Source organism: Pristis pectinata, chromosome 2, assembly GCF_009764475.1.
Source record: "Pristis pectinata isolate sPriPec2 chromosome 2, sPriPec2.1.pri, whole genome shotgun sequence".
NCBI lineage: Eukaryota > Metazoa > Chordata > Chondrichthyes > Rhinopristiformes > Pristidae > Pristis > Pristis pectinata.
The window spans coordinates 144,461,216-144,478,960 of NC_067406.1; the positions used below are offsets into that span (position 1 = coordinate 144,461,216).

General features: G+C 45.2%; 1 protein-coding gene across 2 annotated transcripts in view; it reads left to right on the top strand.

The window, feature by feature from the left end:
- The window catches only part of LOC127580893 (clathrin light chain A-like), a 50,381-nt gene that overhangs the window by 13,564 nt on the left and 19,072 nt on the right, over positions 1-17,745 (top strand). For both annotated transcript variants that reach the window (XM_052034871.1, XM_052034879.1), the window contains exons 4-5: positions 7,781-7,892; positions 13,648-13,701. In XM_052034871.1, the coding sequence (XP_051890831.1) occupies positions 7,781-7,892; positions 13,648-13,701 (166 nt within the window). The remainder of the gene's footprint in view (positions 1-7,780; positions 7,893-13,647; positions 13,702-17,745) is intronic.

The following is a 17,745-nucleotide window of genomic DNA, read 5'->3' on the forward strand; positions in this document are numbered from 1 at the left end:
CATGTCCTCTTTTTGCCCTCCTGGTTTCTCTCTCAAGTGTTCTCTTGCATTTCTTACACTTCTCAAGCGCCTCATTTGATCCTAGCTCCCTATAGACAATAGACAATAGGAGCAGAAGTAGATCATTCAGCCCTTCGAGTCTGCACCGCCATTTTGAGATCATGGCTGATCCTCAACAATCAATATCCTGTTCCTGCCTTGTCCCCATATCCCTTGATTCCCCTATCTATAAGAAACCTATCTAGCTCCTTCTTGAAAGTGCCCAGAGAATTGGCCTCCACTGTCCTCTGAGGCAGTGCATTCCACAAATTCACAACCCTCTGGGAGAAGTTTTTCCTCACCTCTGTCCTAAATGGCCCAGCCCTTATTCTTAAATCATGCCCCCTGGTCCTGGACTTCCCCAACATCTGGAACATATTTCCTGTCTCTATCTTGTCCAATCCCTTAATAATCCTGTATGTTTCAATCAGATCCCCTCTCAATCGTCTCAACTCCAGCGTGTACAATCCCAGTCTCTCCAACCTCTCAGCATAAGACAGTCCCAACATCCCCGGAATTAACCTCGTAAACCTACGCTGCACGCCCTCTATAGCCAGGATATCCTTCCTTAACCCTGGAGACCAAAACTGTACACAGTACTCCAGGAGTGGTCTCACCAGGGCCCTGTACAAATGCAAAAGAATCTCTTTGCTTTTGTACTCAATTCCCCTTGTAATACAGGCCAACATTCCATTAGCCTTCATCACCGCCTGCTGCACTTGCTCATTCACTTTCAGTGACTGATGAACAAGGACTCCTAGATCCCTTTGTATTTCCCCCTTACCTAACCCCACACCATTCAGATAATAATCCGCCTTCCTGTTCCTGCTCCCAAAGTGGATAACCTCACACTCATCCACATCAAACTTCATCTGCCAAGTATCTGCCCACTTACCCAACCTATCCAAATCACCTTGAATTCTCCTAACTTCCTCTACACATGTCGCACTGCCACCCAACTTTGTATCATCAGCAAACTTGCTAATGTTATTCACAATGCCTTCATCTAAATCATCAACATAGATCGTAAACAGCTGTGGTCCCAACACCGAGCCCTGTGGCACCCCACTAGTCACGGCCTGCCATTCTGAGAAACATCCATTCACCCCTACCCTTTGTTTCCTATCCACCAACCAGTTTTCTATCCATGTTAATACCCGCCCCACAATTCCATGAGCCCTAATTTTACCCACCAATCTCCTGTGCGGCACTTTATCAAATGCCTTCTGAAAGTCGAGGTATACAACATCCACTGAATCTCCCTCGTCTATTCTCCTGGTTACATCCTCAAAAAACTCCAGTAGATTAGTCAAGCATGATTTGCCCTTGGTAAATCCATGTTGACTCGACCCAATCCTATCATTGCTATCCAAATATGCCGCTATTTCATCCTTAATAATGGACTCTAGCATCTTCCCCACCACAGATGTTAGGCTAACTGGACGATAGTTCCCCGTTTTCTCCCTCCCTCCTTTCTTAAAAAGTGGGATAACATTAGCCATTCTCCAATCCTCAGGAACTGACCCCGAATCTAAGGAACATCGGAAAATGATCACCAATGCATCCACAATTTCTAGAGCCACCTCCTTTAGTACCCTGGATGCAGACCATCTGGACCTGGGGATTTGTCAGTCTTCGGCCCCATTAGTCTACCCATCACCATTTCTTTCCTAATGTCAATCCACTTCAGTTCCTCTGTCACCCTCTGCCTTTTGTCCATCCTTACCTCTGGGAGATTTCTTACGTCTTCCCCCGTGAAGACAGATCCAAAGTACTTATTAAATTCGACTGCCATCTCCCTGTTTCCCATAATAATTTCACCCGATTCGGTCTTCAAGGGCCCAACATTGTTCCTAACTAACTTCTTTCCCTTCACATACCTAAAAAAGATTTTGCTTTTTTACCTGATATGTGCCTCCATTTTCTTTACCAGGGCCTCAATATCCTTCGATAACCAAAGTTCCCTAAACCTGTTTGCCTTGCCTTTTATTCTAACAGGAACATACAGATTCTGTACTCTCAGTATTTCACTTTTGAAGGCCTCCCACTTACCAAGCATCTCTGCCAGAAAACAGCCTATCCCAATGCACGCCTGCCGGATCCCTTCTGATGTCATCAAAATTGGCCTTCCTCCAGTTTAGAACCAGTCATACAACAACAAGTATACAACAACAAGAAAAGAGATGGGGTCCTGAAGAGGGAATATAGGGAGCTAGGTAGGAAACTGAAAAGCAGGACCTCAAGGGTGGTAATCTCTGGATTACTGTCTGTGCCATGCACCAGTGAGGGTAAGAATAGGTTGATTTGGCAGATGAATGCGTGGCTGAGGAGTTGGTGCATGGGACAGGGTTTGTGGATCATTAGGATCTCTTCTGGGGAAGGTACGACCTGTACAAAAGGGACGGGTGACACCTGAACTGGAGGGGGACCAATATTCTTGCAGGCAGGTTTGCTAGAGCTGTTGGGAAGGACAGGCATTTGAAAGGGCAAAATTGCAGTCAGTTAGATGGGCTGAAGTGTGTCTACCTTAATGCGAGAAGTATCAGGAACAAGGCTAATGAACTTAGAGCGTGGGTAAGTACACGGAACTGCGACGTGGCCATTACAGAGACTTGGCTGTCAAAGGGCAGGAATGGCTGCTGGATATTCCGGGTTTAGATGTTTCAAAAGGGACAGGGACGAAGGTAAAAGAGTTGGGGGAGTGGCTTTGCTGATCAGGGACAGTATCACAGCTGTAGAAAGGGAGGATGTCCTAGAGGGATCGCCTACTGAGTCAGTGTGTCCAGGCCAACTAGAGGAGAGGCCATACTGGACCTGGTACTAGGCAATGATCCTGATCAGGTTTCAGACCTTTCGGTGGGAAAGCATTTTGGAGACAGTGACCATAACTCCTTGACCTTTACCATAGTCTTGGAGAGGGATAGGAGCAGACGATATGGGAAAGTATTTAATTAGGGGAGGGGGAATTTTGATACTATTAGGCAGTGTTACGTACCAGCAACAAAAGAAACACACCGAGTCATGTATAAGTGTTAAAAACTATTTTATTAATAACTACTTATGATAATAAGGAAAATAAAAGTAAAAAGGTTAGAATGTTAGAAGTAAAAATGTTAGATCTTAAACATTAACCCCAAAAACTAAACTTGAAGTGTATGTGTGGCAAATTCCCAAACTCCAAGTCCAGGAATAGTTTTCAAAGTTCAGTTCAGCAAGCCGTAAGGTGAAGCGTGAGCAAAGTCTTCTGCAAAACCACTGTTGACTGAAGGCAAAACGTAGAGAGAAAATAGAGTGTAATTACGAAATCCAAATGTTCCACGATGGAACCCATACGAAACCTCAGTGTTTACTCAGCAGTGACCACTCCACCGCATCTGCCTCACCCCGAAAGGCACTCGAATCGTGCCGTCCACACCAATATCTGTTTCCTTCTACAGGTCAACAACAAAGTGAACTCCACTGTTTGTTCTGAAGTATCTGCCACCCTAAAAAGCTTCCGAGATGTGGCCATCCACACAAATACCTATTTCCCTCTACAGGTTAACGACAAAGTGGACTCCACCGGATTACTCCAAAAATCCATACGTGGATTGTAGTGACAGGCACACTTAACTGTTTTTCATCCATCGATAGAGACTAGCAGGCTGGTCTCCCTCTCTCTCTATCTCCTCCGACTGATTCCGACTGACTGCTTCAAAAATGTCATTACGTCCTTTATCTCCTGTTGTCGTAACCACGCCAACACACACACACACACACACACACACACACACACACACACACACACACACACACACACACACACACACACACACACACCACGATACTCTATCTTAAAGGGACATTCACCAATAGTAACCTAGTCTGTAACAGGCAGGAAATTGGGAGCGTAAATTAGGAACAGATGTTCTTGGGGAAGTGCACAGCGGAAATGTGGAGGTTCCTTAGGGAGTACTTGCATGGGGTTCTGGATAAGTTTGTCCCATTGAGGCAGGGTAGTGATAGTAGAGTGAAGGAACTGTGGTTGACATGAGATGTAGAATATCTTGTCAAGAGGAAGAAAGAAGCTTACCTAAGGTTTAGAAAGCATGGATCAGACAGGGCTCTGGTGAGTTACAAGGCAGCCAGGAAGGAGTTTAAGAATGGACTTAGGAGAGCTAGAAGGGGGCATGAGAAGTCCTTGGTGAGTAGGATTAAGGGGAACCCCAAGGCATTCTACACCTATGTGAAGAATAGAAGGATGACTAGAGTGAGGGTAGGACCGATCAGGGATAAAAGAGGAAGCATGTGCTAGAGTCAGGAGTAGGGGAGGTCCTTAATGAATACTTTGCTTCAGTATTCACCAGAGAGAGAGAACTTGACGTATGTGAGGATGGTGTACAACAGGCTGATACGCTAGGGCATGTCAAGATGAGGAAAAAGGATGTGCTGGAACTTTTGGAAAACATTAGGATAGATAAGTCACCAGGGCCAGGCGGGATATATCCAAGGTTATTACGGGAAGTGAGGGAAGAGATTGCTACACCTTTGACGATGATCTTTGCGTCCTCACTGGCCACAGGAGTAGTGCCAGATGATTGGACGGTGGCAAATGTTGTTCCTTTGTTTAAGAAAGGGAGCAGGGATAACCCTGGGAATTACAGACCAACGAGTCTTACTTCAGTGGTGGCCAAATTACTGGAGAAGATACTTACAGACAGGATTTATGGGCATTTGGAGAAGCATAGGCTGATTAGGGACAGTCAGCATGGCTTTGTGAGGGGCAGGTCATGCCTCATCAGCCTGATTGAAGTCTTTGAGGATGTGACAAAGCACATTGATGAAGGTAGAGCAGTGTATGTGGTGTACATGGATTTTACTAAGGTGTTTGATAAGGTTCCTCATGGAAGTCTCTTTTCTTTCTTTTTCAATCTTTTTATGAGTTTCCAAATTAATACAGATTAATATATAACATCGATGTTTGTACATGTAATACAAGGAGGTCAAGAGAACAATCATGACATAGATCATCATAAAGAATAATAAAATATAAAAAAAATCTGTAGATCTCATGATCTCTTAGTAAATGAATATAATATAAAAGAAAGGAAAGAAAAAGATTTATTGTGTATAAAAAAGAAAAGAAAAAAAAACTCCAAATCAATAAAAAAAATTATAAACAATATATCAAACCAAACTAAACAAAAATTTCAAAAAAAAAGACTGGACTGAAATTTCTCAGCAGAAACAGAACAATATTATGTCATCAACTCTGTTCCTCTAAATTGGAAAGTTATTGAAAAGGGATCTGTATCATATGAAAATATTGAGGAAGTCTCATTCAGAAAGTCAGGAGGCATGGGATCCAGGGAAACCTGGCTGTGTGGATTCAGAATTGGCTCGCCCATAAAAGACAGCAGGTGGTTGTAGATGGAGTGAATTCTGCCTGGAGGTCGGTGACCAGTGGTGTTCTGCAGGGATCTGTTCTGGGTCCCCTACACTTTGTGGTTTTTACAACTGACTTCGATGAGGATGTGGAAGGGTGGGTTAGAAAGTTTGCAGATGACACGAAGGTTGGTGGTGTTGTGGATAGTGTAAAAGGTTGTCGAGCATTGCAACAGGACATTGATAGGTTGCAGACCTGGGCTGAGAAGAGGCAGATGGAGTTCAACCCGGAAAAGTGTGAAGTGATACACTTTGGAAGATCCAATTTGAAGTCAGAATACAAGGTTAATGGCAGGACAGGTAGGAGTTTGGAGGAACGGATGGATTGTGGGGTCCACGTCCATAGATCCCTCAAGGTTGCCGCGCAGGTCGATAAGGTTGTTAAGAAGGCGTATGATGTGTTGGCCTTCATTAGTCAGGGTATTGAGTTCAAGAGCCACCAGGTAATGTTGCAGCTCTGTTGAACTCTTGTTAGACCACACTTGGCATCTTGTGTTCATTTCTGGTCGCCTCACTTTGGGAAGGATGTGGAAGCTTTAGAGAGAGTGCAGAGGAGATTTACCAGGATGCTGCCTGGATTGGAGAGCATGTCTTATGAGGACAGGTTGAGTGAGTTAGGGCTTTTCTCTTTGGAGAGAAGGAGGATGAGAGGTAACTTGATAAAGGTGCAGAAGATGATAAGAGTCATAGATCGAGTGGACATTCAGACACTTTTTCCCAGGGCCACAATGGCTACCACGAGGGGACATAATTTTAAGGTGATTGGAGGAAAGTATAAGGGGGATGTCAGGGGTAAGTTTTTTTACACAGAGAGTAGTGGGTGCGTGGAATGCACTGCCAGCAGAGGTTGTGGGGGCAGATACATTGGGGACATTTAAGAGACTCTTAGACAGGCACATAAATGATAGAAAAATGTAGGGCTATGTGGGAGGGAAAGATTATATAAATCTTAGAATAGGATAGAATGTTGGCACAACATCGTGGGCTGAAGGGCCTGTACTGTGCTGTAAAGTTGTATGTTCTATTTTCACTCCTGGGAACTTGAAGCTCTCAACCCTCTTGGCCTCAGCACCATTGATGTAAACAGGAGCATGTGCACCGCCTCCCCCTTCCTGAAGTCAATGACCAAGCTCTTTTGTTTTGCTGATGTTGAGGGAAAGGTTGTTGTCATGACACCATGTCAGTAGGTTTTCTATCTCCTTCCTGTGCTCCAACTCATCGTTATTTGAGATTCATCCCACTACGGTTGGGTCATCTGTGAATATGTTGATGGAGTTAGAGCAGGATCTGGCCATGCACTTATGAGTGTATAGGGAGTAGAGTAGGGGGCTGAGGACGCAGCCTCGTGGGGCACCAGTGTTGAGGATAATCATGGCGGAGGTATTGCTTCCTATCCTCACTGGTTGCGGTCTGTTTGTTAGAAAGTCAAGGATCCAGTTACAGAGGGAGGTGTTGAGTCCCAGGTCTCGATGTGGGACCTTGTGAAACCAGTGGATGTTGTTTACAACATCCCCTGCCCGAGCTTCATCTATCCCCTAGTTACCTCTTGGAAAAACTCCAGATGATTTGTCAGACATCAAATGCATGGCTCTTTCAAAGATGGGCGCGACTGGCCATATTACTTCCTTCTGCACCGTATCACTTGATAATCCATGATTGGTTTAGCAGTCTATAGCCTGGAGCAGTCTAAGGTGAGGCTCTCTCACCAACTTTGCACTGGTGGCTTCCTGATTTCCACAATAGCTGGTGGGAGGCAGGAGAAGTGGTGGAAGTTAGTTAATCTACAGCAGCAATGGCTACAATCAAACATCTTAATGAGTTTAACATTTTAACATTTAAAAGCCAACTGGATAAGTCCATGGATAGGAGAGGTTTAGAGGGCTATGGGCCAAACTCGGGCAGATGGGACTAGCTCACTGGGCAACACGGTCGCCATGGACGAGTTGGGCCGAAGGGCCTGTTTCCATGCTGCATGACTCTGTCTGACCACAACCCTGTTCCCGGTGCTACTGAGCCTCGACACCATGCCCCCAACCTTACCTCCCTTCCCCTCTGACCCACCCCCACCACCTGGCTTCTTGCAGAGCTGATGCTCTGCTCTGTTGCACATGATGCACTGGGCACAATTTGAATGGAATGTTGCTGCGCAGGAACCTTGCAATCTGGCAGGAGCTCCCATACAGCACCACGCTAATCTGCATTGTAGAATTTTTAACCCAATGGGTTTTTTTCAGGGATTCCATAGTGGTCCCCGCAGGGATGGTTGGAATCTCACCCCAAGAAAATAAGAAATTGTTCTTACCTTTGAATTCCTTAGATGCCAACTCCCGTGAGGCAGAGCTGGAGTGGAGGGAGAAAGCTAAGAAAGAGTTGGAGGACTGGTACACACAACAGGAGGAGCACCTGGAAGAAATGAAAACCAATAACAGGTAGTCACAGGAGGCTTGATCTTGTGGAGGGTCACACTGTTCCAATAAAGCTCCTGAACTTTGCTTTTCCTTTGAGGATTCTTGGCAACTTTTCATGAATCGATTATATCCTGAAATCCTCGGTTTAAAGATAAAACAAATAATTCTGCAAAGCTGCAAAGAGACAGGGGTGTGAGTGGTGGCTGCTTTCCAGGTCTTCAAACCTGCTCCACCTCTTGGTTAGATTACAACTGATCTTTATCTCGATTTTACTAACCTCTTTGTTCCCTAATCCTTTAATTGCCCACCCAAGAAAGATCTATTCAAATTCTGAAGTTGTCACGATCCCTAGCCTGAGCAGCTTTATGGGGGAAAGGGTTTCAGATTTCCACTCCCTTTTTTACATTCTACCATATTGTTCATTCTAAAACAACCTCAACCAATATCATCACCATAGGGCTGACTCCAGAACCGGGAAGCCAGCTTTGGGTCAGAGCTGCCCTGCATTAGATGCAGACAATGCATTGTAAAGTAGCTGCTGACTCTTTGTCCACCATTTCTTCATCCACTTAACCACCGTCAGCCCGTCAGCTCAAGCTTCACATAGAGGAAAATATCAAAGTGAAGGGATCCAGTTTTAATTAAATTACAGTTAAGTTTTGCCATGTCTTTAACTTTCCCATTTTGAAGTTTCTCCTCCTTGGCCCACGTTTTGTTATTAGTCAGCTTTGGCAGTGATGGAAGGTTTTGAGAGATTTTTTTTAGCCTAAGTATGCAGTCAGTAGAACTTGGAAATGACACTTGTTTTCGTTCATCCCATGTTACCAGAAGAGAAAGATTCAGAATAAACTTTATTATTGATGGTGTCACTTCTTCTGAATCAGAGGTTCCATAAAAACATCCAAATTCATGGCAGTCCGGGTCTGCCTTCCTCAAGTGTCGTCATGTCTCCTTCCCCTTCTCATCCATCTCTTTGACGCCTACAGCTGCTCCCCCAGGATTACACTTGCTCACCTGGCAGCTCAGCAGCTCTGAGTGTAGACTGGTACATTACTGTATCGCTCCGGAATGGAGAGGTGTTTCTGGGAAAGTGCAAGCAGTCACTGGAGACAGATTTTACTTTTAATTCCAGATTTTTCCAGGGAAACGGAAAGCTTCTGGACACACTCACAGTTTCCACAGCTCTGAGGCATCTTCAATTTCAGAAATGAAATTGAAAAGAGAGGCTCCCATTTCTCAATGTATCGAGGAAAAGCTTGATTATGGGAGCCGTTACTTTTGGCTGCTTCATACACTGTGGAATTACACTCTAAAAGTTTCTGGTACATATTGGTACCAATGACATGGGTAGGAAAAGAGATGAGGTCCTGAAGAGGGAATATAGGGAGCTAGGTAGGAAGCTGAAAAGCAGGACCTCAAGGGTAGTAATCCCTGGATTGCTGCCTGTGCCACATGTCAGTGAGGGTAAGAATAGGATGATTTGGCAGATGAATGTGTGGCTGAGGAGTTGGTGCAGGGGGCAGTGTTTCAGATTTGTGGATCATTGGGATCTCTTCTGAGGAAGGTACGACCTGTACAATAGGGATGGGTTACACCTGAACTGGAGGGGGACCAATATTCTTGTGGGAAGGTTTGCTAGAACTGTTGGGGAGGGTTTAAACTAGTTTGGCAGGGGGTGGGAACCCGAGTGATAGGTTAGAGGTTGTGCATTTAGTGTACAAGTAGATGCAGAGTGTAGGAAGACTGTGAGGAAGGATAGGCAGCTGAAAGTCAGTTGGCTGGGCTGAAGTTTGTTTACTTAAATGTGAGAAGTATCAGGAACAAGACTGATGAACATAGAGCATGGGTAAGTACATGGAACTACGACGTTGTGGCCATTACAGAGACTTGGCTGTCAAAGGGCAGGAATGGCTGCTGGACGTTCCAGGGTTTAGATGTTTCAAAAGGGAAAGGGACGGAGGTAAAAGAGGTGGGGGAGTGGCTTTGCTGATCAGGGACAGTGTCACAGCTGTAGAAAGGGAGGATGTCCTGGAGGGATCGTCTACTGAGTCAGTGTGGGTGGAAGTCAGAAAAAGGAAGGGAGCGATCACTCTATTGGGAGTATTCTACAGACTCCCCAATAGCAGCAGAGACACTGAGGAGCAGATCGGGAGGCAGATTTTGGAAAGGTACAAAAATAACAGGGTTGTTGTCATGGGTGATTTCAACTTCCCTAATATTGATTGGCACCTCCTTAGTGTAAAGGGGATAGATGGGGCAGAGTTTGTTAGGTGTGTACAGGAAGGATTCCTGCCACAGTATGTGGACAGACCGATGAGAGGAGAGGCCAAACTGGACCTGGTACCAGGCAATGAGCCTGATCAGGTTTCAGATCTCTCAGTGGGAGAGCATTTTGGAGATAGTGACCATAACTCCTTGACCTTTACCATAGCCTTGTAGAGGGATAGGAGCAGACGATATGGGAAAGTTTTTAAATGGGGGAGGGGGATCTATGATACTATTAGGCAGGAACTTGGGAGCATAAATTGGGAACAGATGTTTTTGGGGAAGTGCACAGCGGAACTGTGGAAGTTGTTTAGGGAGTGCTTGCAGGGATCCGTTCTGGGACCCTTGCTCTTTGTGATTTATATAAATGACTTGGATGAGGATGTGGAAGGGTGGGTTACTAAGTTTGCAGATGACATGAAGGTTGATGGTGTTGTGGATAGTGTAGAAGATTGCTATAGGTTACAACAGGACATTGATAGGATGCAGAGCTGGGCTGAGAAGTGGCAGATGGAGTTCAACCTGGAAAAATGTGAAGTGATACACTTTGGAAGATTGAATTTAAGGCAGAGTACAAGGTTAATGGCAGGACTCTTAGCAGTGTGGAGGAAGAGAGGGATCTTGGGGTCCACGTCCATAGATCCCTCAAGGTTGCCGTGCAGGTCGATAGAGTTGTTAAGAAGGCGTATGGAGTGTTGGCCTTCATTAGCTGGGGTATTGAGTTCAAGAGCCATGAGGTAATGTTGCAGCTCTATAACACTCTGGTTAGACTGCACTTGGAGTATTGAGTTCAGTTCTGGTCGCCTCATTCTAGGAAGGATGTGGAAGCTTTAGAGAAAGTGCAGAGAAGATTTACCAGGATGCTGCCTAGATTGGAGAGCATGTCTTATGAGGATAGGTTGAGCGAGCTGGGGCTTGTCTCTTTGGAGAGAAGGAGGATGAGAGATGACTTGATAGAGGTGTATGAGATGATGAGGCATAGACCATGTGGACAGTCAGATACTTCTTCCCTTGTTGAAGATGGCTAACACAAGGGGACATAATTTTAATGTGATTGGAGGAAGGTATAGGGGGGATGTCAGAGGTAAGTTTTTTTACACAGAGGAGTGGTGGGTGCATGGAACGCACTACCCGCAGAGGTTGTGGGGGCAGATACATTCAGGACATTTAAGAGACTCTTAGATAGACACATGAATGATAGAGAAATAGGGGGCTATGTGGGAGGGAAGTGTTAGATAGATCTTGGAGCAGGATAAAGTGTCGGCACAACATCGTGGGCTGAAGGGCCTGTACTGTGCTGTAATGTTCTATGTAATGAATAGCCATACAGCGCGGAAGCAGGCCCTTCGGCCCAACTGGTCCATGCCAACCAAGATTCCCATCCAAGCTAGTCCTATTTGCCTGCATTTGGTCCATATCCATGTACCTGTCCAAGTACCTTTTAAATGTTAAATGTTGGCAGCTTGTTCCATATACTGACCACCCTCTGGATGAAAAAGTTGCCCCTCGGGTTCCTATTTAATCTTTCCCCTCTCACCTTAAACCTATGCCCTCTAGTTCTTGATTCCCAACCCTGGAAAAAATAGAATAGATCTCCTAACAAAACATCCTCTATTGATGTAGACTGAATGTCAACACCGAATTTACAGCAGTGGCTGATCCAACAACATACCAATAGTCAGACCACATTGTACACATAATCCTCAAAGTGCACACCCTCACAGATACAACAGTAAGCTGAGAGAGGTTTTGCAACAATGCTCAACCTCTCCCTATAACTCAGGCCCTTGAGACCTGGCAACATCCTTGTAAATCTTTTCTGCACTCTTTCCAGCTTAATGGCATCTTTCCTATAGCAGTGTGACACAAAACGGAACACAATATTCCAAATGTGGCCTCACCAATGATTTGTACAACTGCAACATAACATCCCAGCTCCTATACTCAATGCCCTGACTGATGAAGGCCAGCGTGCCAAAAACCTTCTTCACCCTGTCTAGCTGTGACTCCAGTTTCAGGGAACCATGTACTTGAACTCCTCGTCAATAGTCAATGATCCTGGTCAATATCAGGCCCTTTCCACTCCACTACAACAGAGCTCTCCCGGCTGCAGACTCCTTCTTGTCCCAGAAAATGGCACAGCTGGCAGGAGATTGGGCCCCAGCCTGGAGTCACCCCTGGCTGGACAGAATGACTTTGATCAACCTTCCCCTCTCATTTCATGTAGCTTTACAAGATTTATCATCCCAGGATAATTACATTTGTTGCAAAGGGTCCTCCCCTGATCTGCTGACACCAGAACTCTGGCTGATGTTTGTTGCAAAACCTCTCTCAGTTTACTGTAGTATCTGTGAGAGTGTGCACTTTGAGGATTATGTGTACAATGTGGTCTGACTGTTGGTACGTTGTTGGATCAGCCACTGCTGTAAATTCGGTGTTGACATTCAGTCTACTTCAATAGAGGATGTTTTGTTAGGAGATCTATTCTTGAACGACAAAAGAAAAGAATTGACAGATGCTACATTAGCAATGACTTATGGCTGATTTATTAAAGTAGAACAATATTTACCAAGAAACGAGTTATTTGTGATTTGAGATTTATAAGGATGTTGCCGGGACTCGAGGGATTGAATTATAGAGAGAGGTTGAGCAGGCTAGGAGTTTTCATTGGAACGTAGGAGACTGAGAAGTGATCTTATAAAGATATGTAAAATTATGAGGGGCATAGATAGGATCAATGTGCACAGTCTGTTTCCCAGGGTTGGGCAATCAAGAACTAGAGGGCATAGGTTTAAGGTGAGAGGGAAAAAATTTAATAGGAACCTCAGGGGCAACTTTTTTACCCAGAGAGTGGTCAGTATATGGAATGAGCTGCCAGAGGAAGTGGGTGAGGCAGGTACATTAACAACATTTAAAAGGCATGGACAGGTACATGGATAGGAAAGGTTTAGAGGGATATGGGCCAAATGCAGGGAAATGGGACTGGCTTAGACGGGCACCTTGGTTGTTGTGGACCAGTTGGGCTGAAAGGCCTGTTTCCGTGCTGTGTGCCTCTAATTGGTGCTGAAGTAAAAGATCAGCCATGTTCTTGTTGAATGCCGGAACAGGCCGCTACTTCTCCTCCTCGTGTTCTTATGTGGAAGCTGTTTAATAAAAGGCTGCCTGAGAGGAAATTAACATTCCCAGCAGCCGAAGCTTCCACTGGGTGTGAGTGCCAATGTTGACAGGAAGTCCCAAGACTTGCAACTCTAAAGAAAAGGGGTGGGTGGTTCCTTTCTCATTGCACTCCCTCTGCTCCATCGCCGCAGTCACAGGACAGAGCCCAGGTAACATGGAAAGTCAGCAGAACAGGTGCACACCCCAAATTCCTCACCCTTCTGTTCCACCTCCACACCTGAGAATCCAGCGATGTGCTTTGTCCTGTTGCTCTGTCTGGTGTCTTACTCCTGTTTTACTTTCTTCTCTCTCCTGCTGATCCACGGACCACACAACCGACATCTTGGTCCCCAAGGATTCTAGATGAGGCTTTCTACAAACAACCCTTCGCTGATGTGATTGGCTACGTGTATGTTGCCTTCCAATTTATCTCTTTTCTATTCTTTCAAATACTTCCTGAAAATATTCGTAAGCAAAATACTATAGATTCTGGGAATATGAAATAAAGGCAGAAATTGCAGAAGACGCTGGGCAGATCAGGCAGCATCTGCGGGGAGAGAGACCGTTAATGGTTAAGGTCAATGACCCTTCATCAGACCCGGTGCCACTGAATATTTCCAGCACTTTCTGTTTTTATTTCAGATTTCCAGCATCTGTAGGTTTTTGCTTTTCTATAATTATTTGTCATTTTATAGAATTGTGACACATTCTTCTCTTTTTAATATATCTTGAATATGGATTAAATAGTGCTTAAATTCATAAGTATTGCTAACATCTGGGATATGTTTAAGTATTGGATCAAGTTTCACGATGAGAGGTTGAACAAAAGGTGTTGGCTTTTCCTCAGTATTGAAAGTCTTAACTCTGAGAATGAAAATTGTTGGCTCATGGAATCCTGAATTGTCAGGGCACAGAAGAAGGCTCTTTGTCCCACCAACTCTTTGCTAGCTCCTGGTAGAGCATTCCCAATGGTCCCATTTCCCAGAACCCTGATAATCATTCTCTTTCAAGCTTGTCCAATTCCCTCTTGAAGGCACTGACTGATTCTATCATCCATCGAGTAATGAATCAGAATCAGGTTTATTACCATTGACCTATGTCGTGAAATTTGTTGTTCTGTGGCAGCAGTACAGTGCAAGACATAAAAATTACTATTAAGTTACAAAAATAAATAAATAGTGCAAAGAAGGAATAACAAAGTAGTGTTCATGGGACATGGACCGTTCAGAGATCTGATGGCGGAGGGGAAGAAGCTGTTCCTGAAACATGGCGTGTGGGTCTTCAGGCTCCTGTACCTCCTCCCCGATGGTGGTAACGAGAAGAGGGTATAATGATGGATGCTGCCTTCTTGAGGCACTGCCTTTTGAAGGTATCCTCGATGTTCCAGGCAGTAACAGCTCTCTGAATAAAACATTTTCCTCACACACCAGTCCCCTCTCGTTTGCTGAAAAACTTCAGTGTCCCCCTAGGAACCATCTACTAATGGGAACATAGACACAAAAAACTCTGCCCTTTGTTTATCTTATGCAAACCAATGGTGACCTGGTCCATCCCTCTTCACCTTTCTCTACTCCAGGAGAGCAATCTCCAGGTTCTCTGGTCTAACCTTGTAGATAAACTCCCTCAGCACTGAATCATATCTTTTCTTCATCCTATTCAGGACCTTTAAATCCTTCCTAAATTGTGGTGTCCAGAATTTGATTCAATCCCCTAGCTGGGGCTGAGCCAGTGTTTTCCAACAGGTTGAACATAACCTGCCTGTTTAGTACCCTGTCTCCATTTATGAAGCCCTGGATCCCACAAGATGTACTAACTGTTCTTTGGGTATGGTTCGAGCTATGTAAAGGCAAGTTTTCCTTCTTACTGTCAAAGACCTGACAGATATGCAGAGGAATTCCCATGTTAGATGCTGAATAAGGTATGGAGAATGACTGAGACTGGAGACTGGAAACAGGAAACGCGGTGCACGTATAGTCCGTCAGTTGGTTTGTCGAAGGCAAAGAAGAAAATGTCATAGTTGTGTCTCAGACCACAGTCGCTTGCACCCGTCCGATAAAGCAGGCCGTTTAATTTGATGATTTGGTGGAGCTGTGCATTAGGATTAGTTCCAGAAAATCAGGCAGCAGCTGGTGGTGGTGGACTACTGGTTCATTGTGCTGAAAACAACCTTCCACCATCAGGATCTTTGCAAGTTAGGACATGGGCAGCAGGGGTTCAAGTAATGAGAGAAAAGACACTCAGGGAAATTACCGCATTAATGAGCAGCCTTCAGACTAACCACGTTCCCCTGGCTTTGTCCCATTTATGAAACAGACTAACAGTTTATGAAGACTTTATACTACAGCTCACTAAATGTTGCCAAATGTACAGATGTGACAAAGGTGGGCAGGAAGTAAATTGTAAAGAGCACTTGAGGAGACTACAGAGGAATAGATCTTTGAGTCCTCGTTGTCCACGGGGATGGTGCCGGAGGATTGGAGGGTGGCGTATGTTGTCCCCTTGTTCAAAAAAGGTAGTAGGGATTGTCCAGGGAATTACAGACCGGTGAGCCTTATGTCTGTGGTGGGTAAGCTGTTAGAAAGGATTCTAAGGGATAGGATTTATGAACACCGAGAGAATCATGGACTGATAGGGACAGCCAGCATGGATTTGTGAAGGGAAGATCTTGCCTCACGAGCCTGATAGAGTTCTTTGAGGAGGTGACCAGGAAGATTGATGAGGGTAGTGCGGTGGATGTGGTCTATATGGATTTTAGTAAGGCGTTTGATAAGGTTCCCCATGGTAGGCTTCTTCAGAAGGTCAGAGGCCAAGGGATCCAGGGAAGCTTGCCTGTAGAAAGCAGAGGGTTGTGGTGGAAGGAGTGCCCTCGGATTGGAGGTCAGTGACTAGTGGTGTCCCGCAGGGATCGGTTCTGGGACCTCTACTTTTTGTGATATTTATAGATGACTTAGATGAGGGGGTGGAGTGCTGGGTTAGAAAGTTTGCGGACGACACTAAGATCGGTGGTGTTGTGGATAGTGTGGAGGGCTGTCGGAGCTTACAGAGGGATTTTGATAGGATGCAGAGCTGGACTGACAAGTGGCAGATGGAGTTCAATCCGGAGAAGTGTGAGGTGGCACACTTTGGAAGGACAAATTCCAGGGCAGAGTACTGGGTAAATGGCAAGGTACTTGGCAGTGTGGAGGAGCAGAGGGATCTGGGGGTTCATATTCACAGTTCACTGAAAGTTGCCTCATAGGTGGATAGAGCAGTTAAGAAGGCCTATGGGATCTTAGCTTTCATAAGACGTGGGATTGAGTTTAAGAGCCGCGAAGTGATGATGCAGCTTTACAAAACTCTAGTTAGACCACACTTAGAGTACTGTGTTCAGTTCTGGTTGCCGCATTATAGGAAGGATGTGGAGGCGTTGGAGAGGGTGCAGAGGAGATTTACCAGGATGCTGCCTGGATTAGAGCGTATGGAATATGAGGAAAGGCTTAAGGTGCTAGGGCTTTATTCACTGGAAAGGAGGAGGATGAGAGGAGACATGATAGAGGTATTTAAAATATTGAGAGGAATAGACAGAGTAGACAGCCAGTGCCTCCTTCCCAGGGCACCGATGCTCAAGACGAGAGGGCATGGCTTTAAGGTTATGGGTGGGAGGTTCAAGGGAGATGTCAGGGGCAGGTTTTTCACCCAGAGAGTGGTTGGTGCATGGAATGCACTGCCTGGGGTGGTGGTGGAGGCAGATACATTGGACAGGTTCAAGAGTTTGTTGGATAGGCATATGGAGGAATGTGAGATAGAGGGATATGCGGGAGGAAAGGGTTAGATAGTGTGAGGGTGGTTTGATGGACGGCACAACATGGTGGGCCGAAGGGCCTGTTTTGTGCTGTATGGTTCTATGGTTTAAATAGGTCAAGTATGTGGGCAAAGATCTGACAAGTAGACTATGATGTGGGAACATGTAAAATTGTCCACTTTGGAAGGAAAAATAGGAAAATGCTTGTTTAAATGGTGAGAGATGCAGAGTTCTGAGACGGAGAGAGATTTGGGTGTTCGAGTTCATGATTCACAAAAGGCTAGTGTGCAGTTACAGTGAGTAAGTAGGAATGGTATTGTTAGGTTGTATTGGTCTCCATACGTAGGAAAGGATGTTAAAGTATTGGAAGCAGTTTAGTGAAGATTTACTGGACTAGTACTTGGAATGGGTGGATTGCCTTATGAGGAAAGTTTGGACAGACTGGGCTTGTACCTGCTGGAGTTCAGTAGAGGGAGAGGGGACTGGATTGAAACATTGAAACATAGATCCTGAGGGGTCTTCACAGTGTGGAGAGGATGTTTCCACGTGGGTGAATCTAACGTTAGGGGTGACCGTTCAAAAATAAGCCACCCCCCCCCTCCCCCAGAGATGAGATGAAACTTTTCCTCCAGAGGATTTTTGGAACTCTCTTCCTCAAAGGCCAGTGGGAGC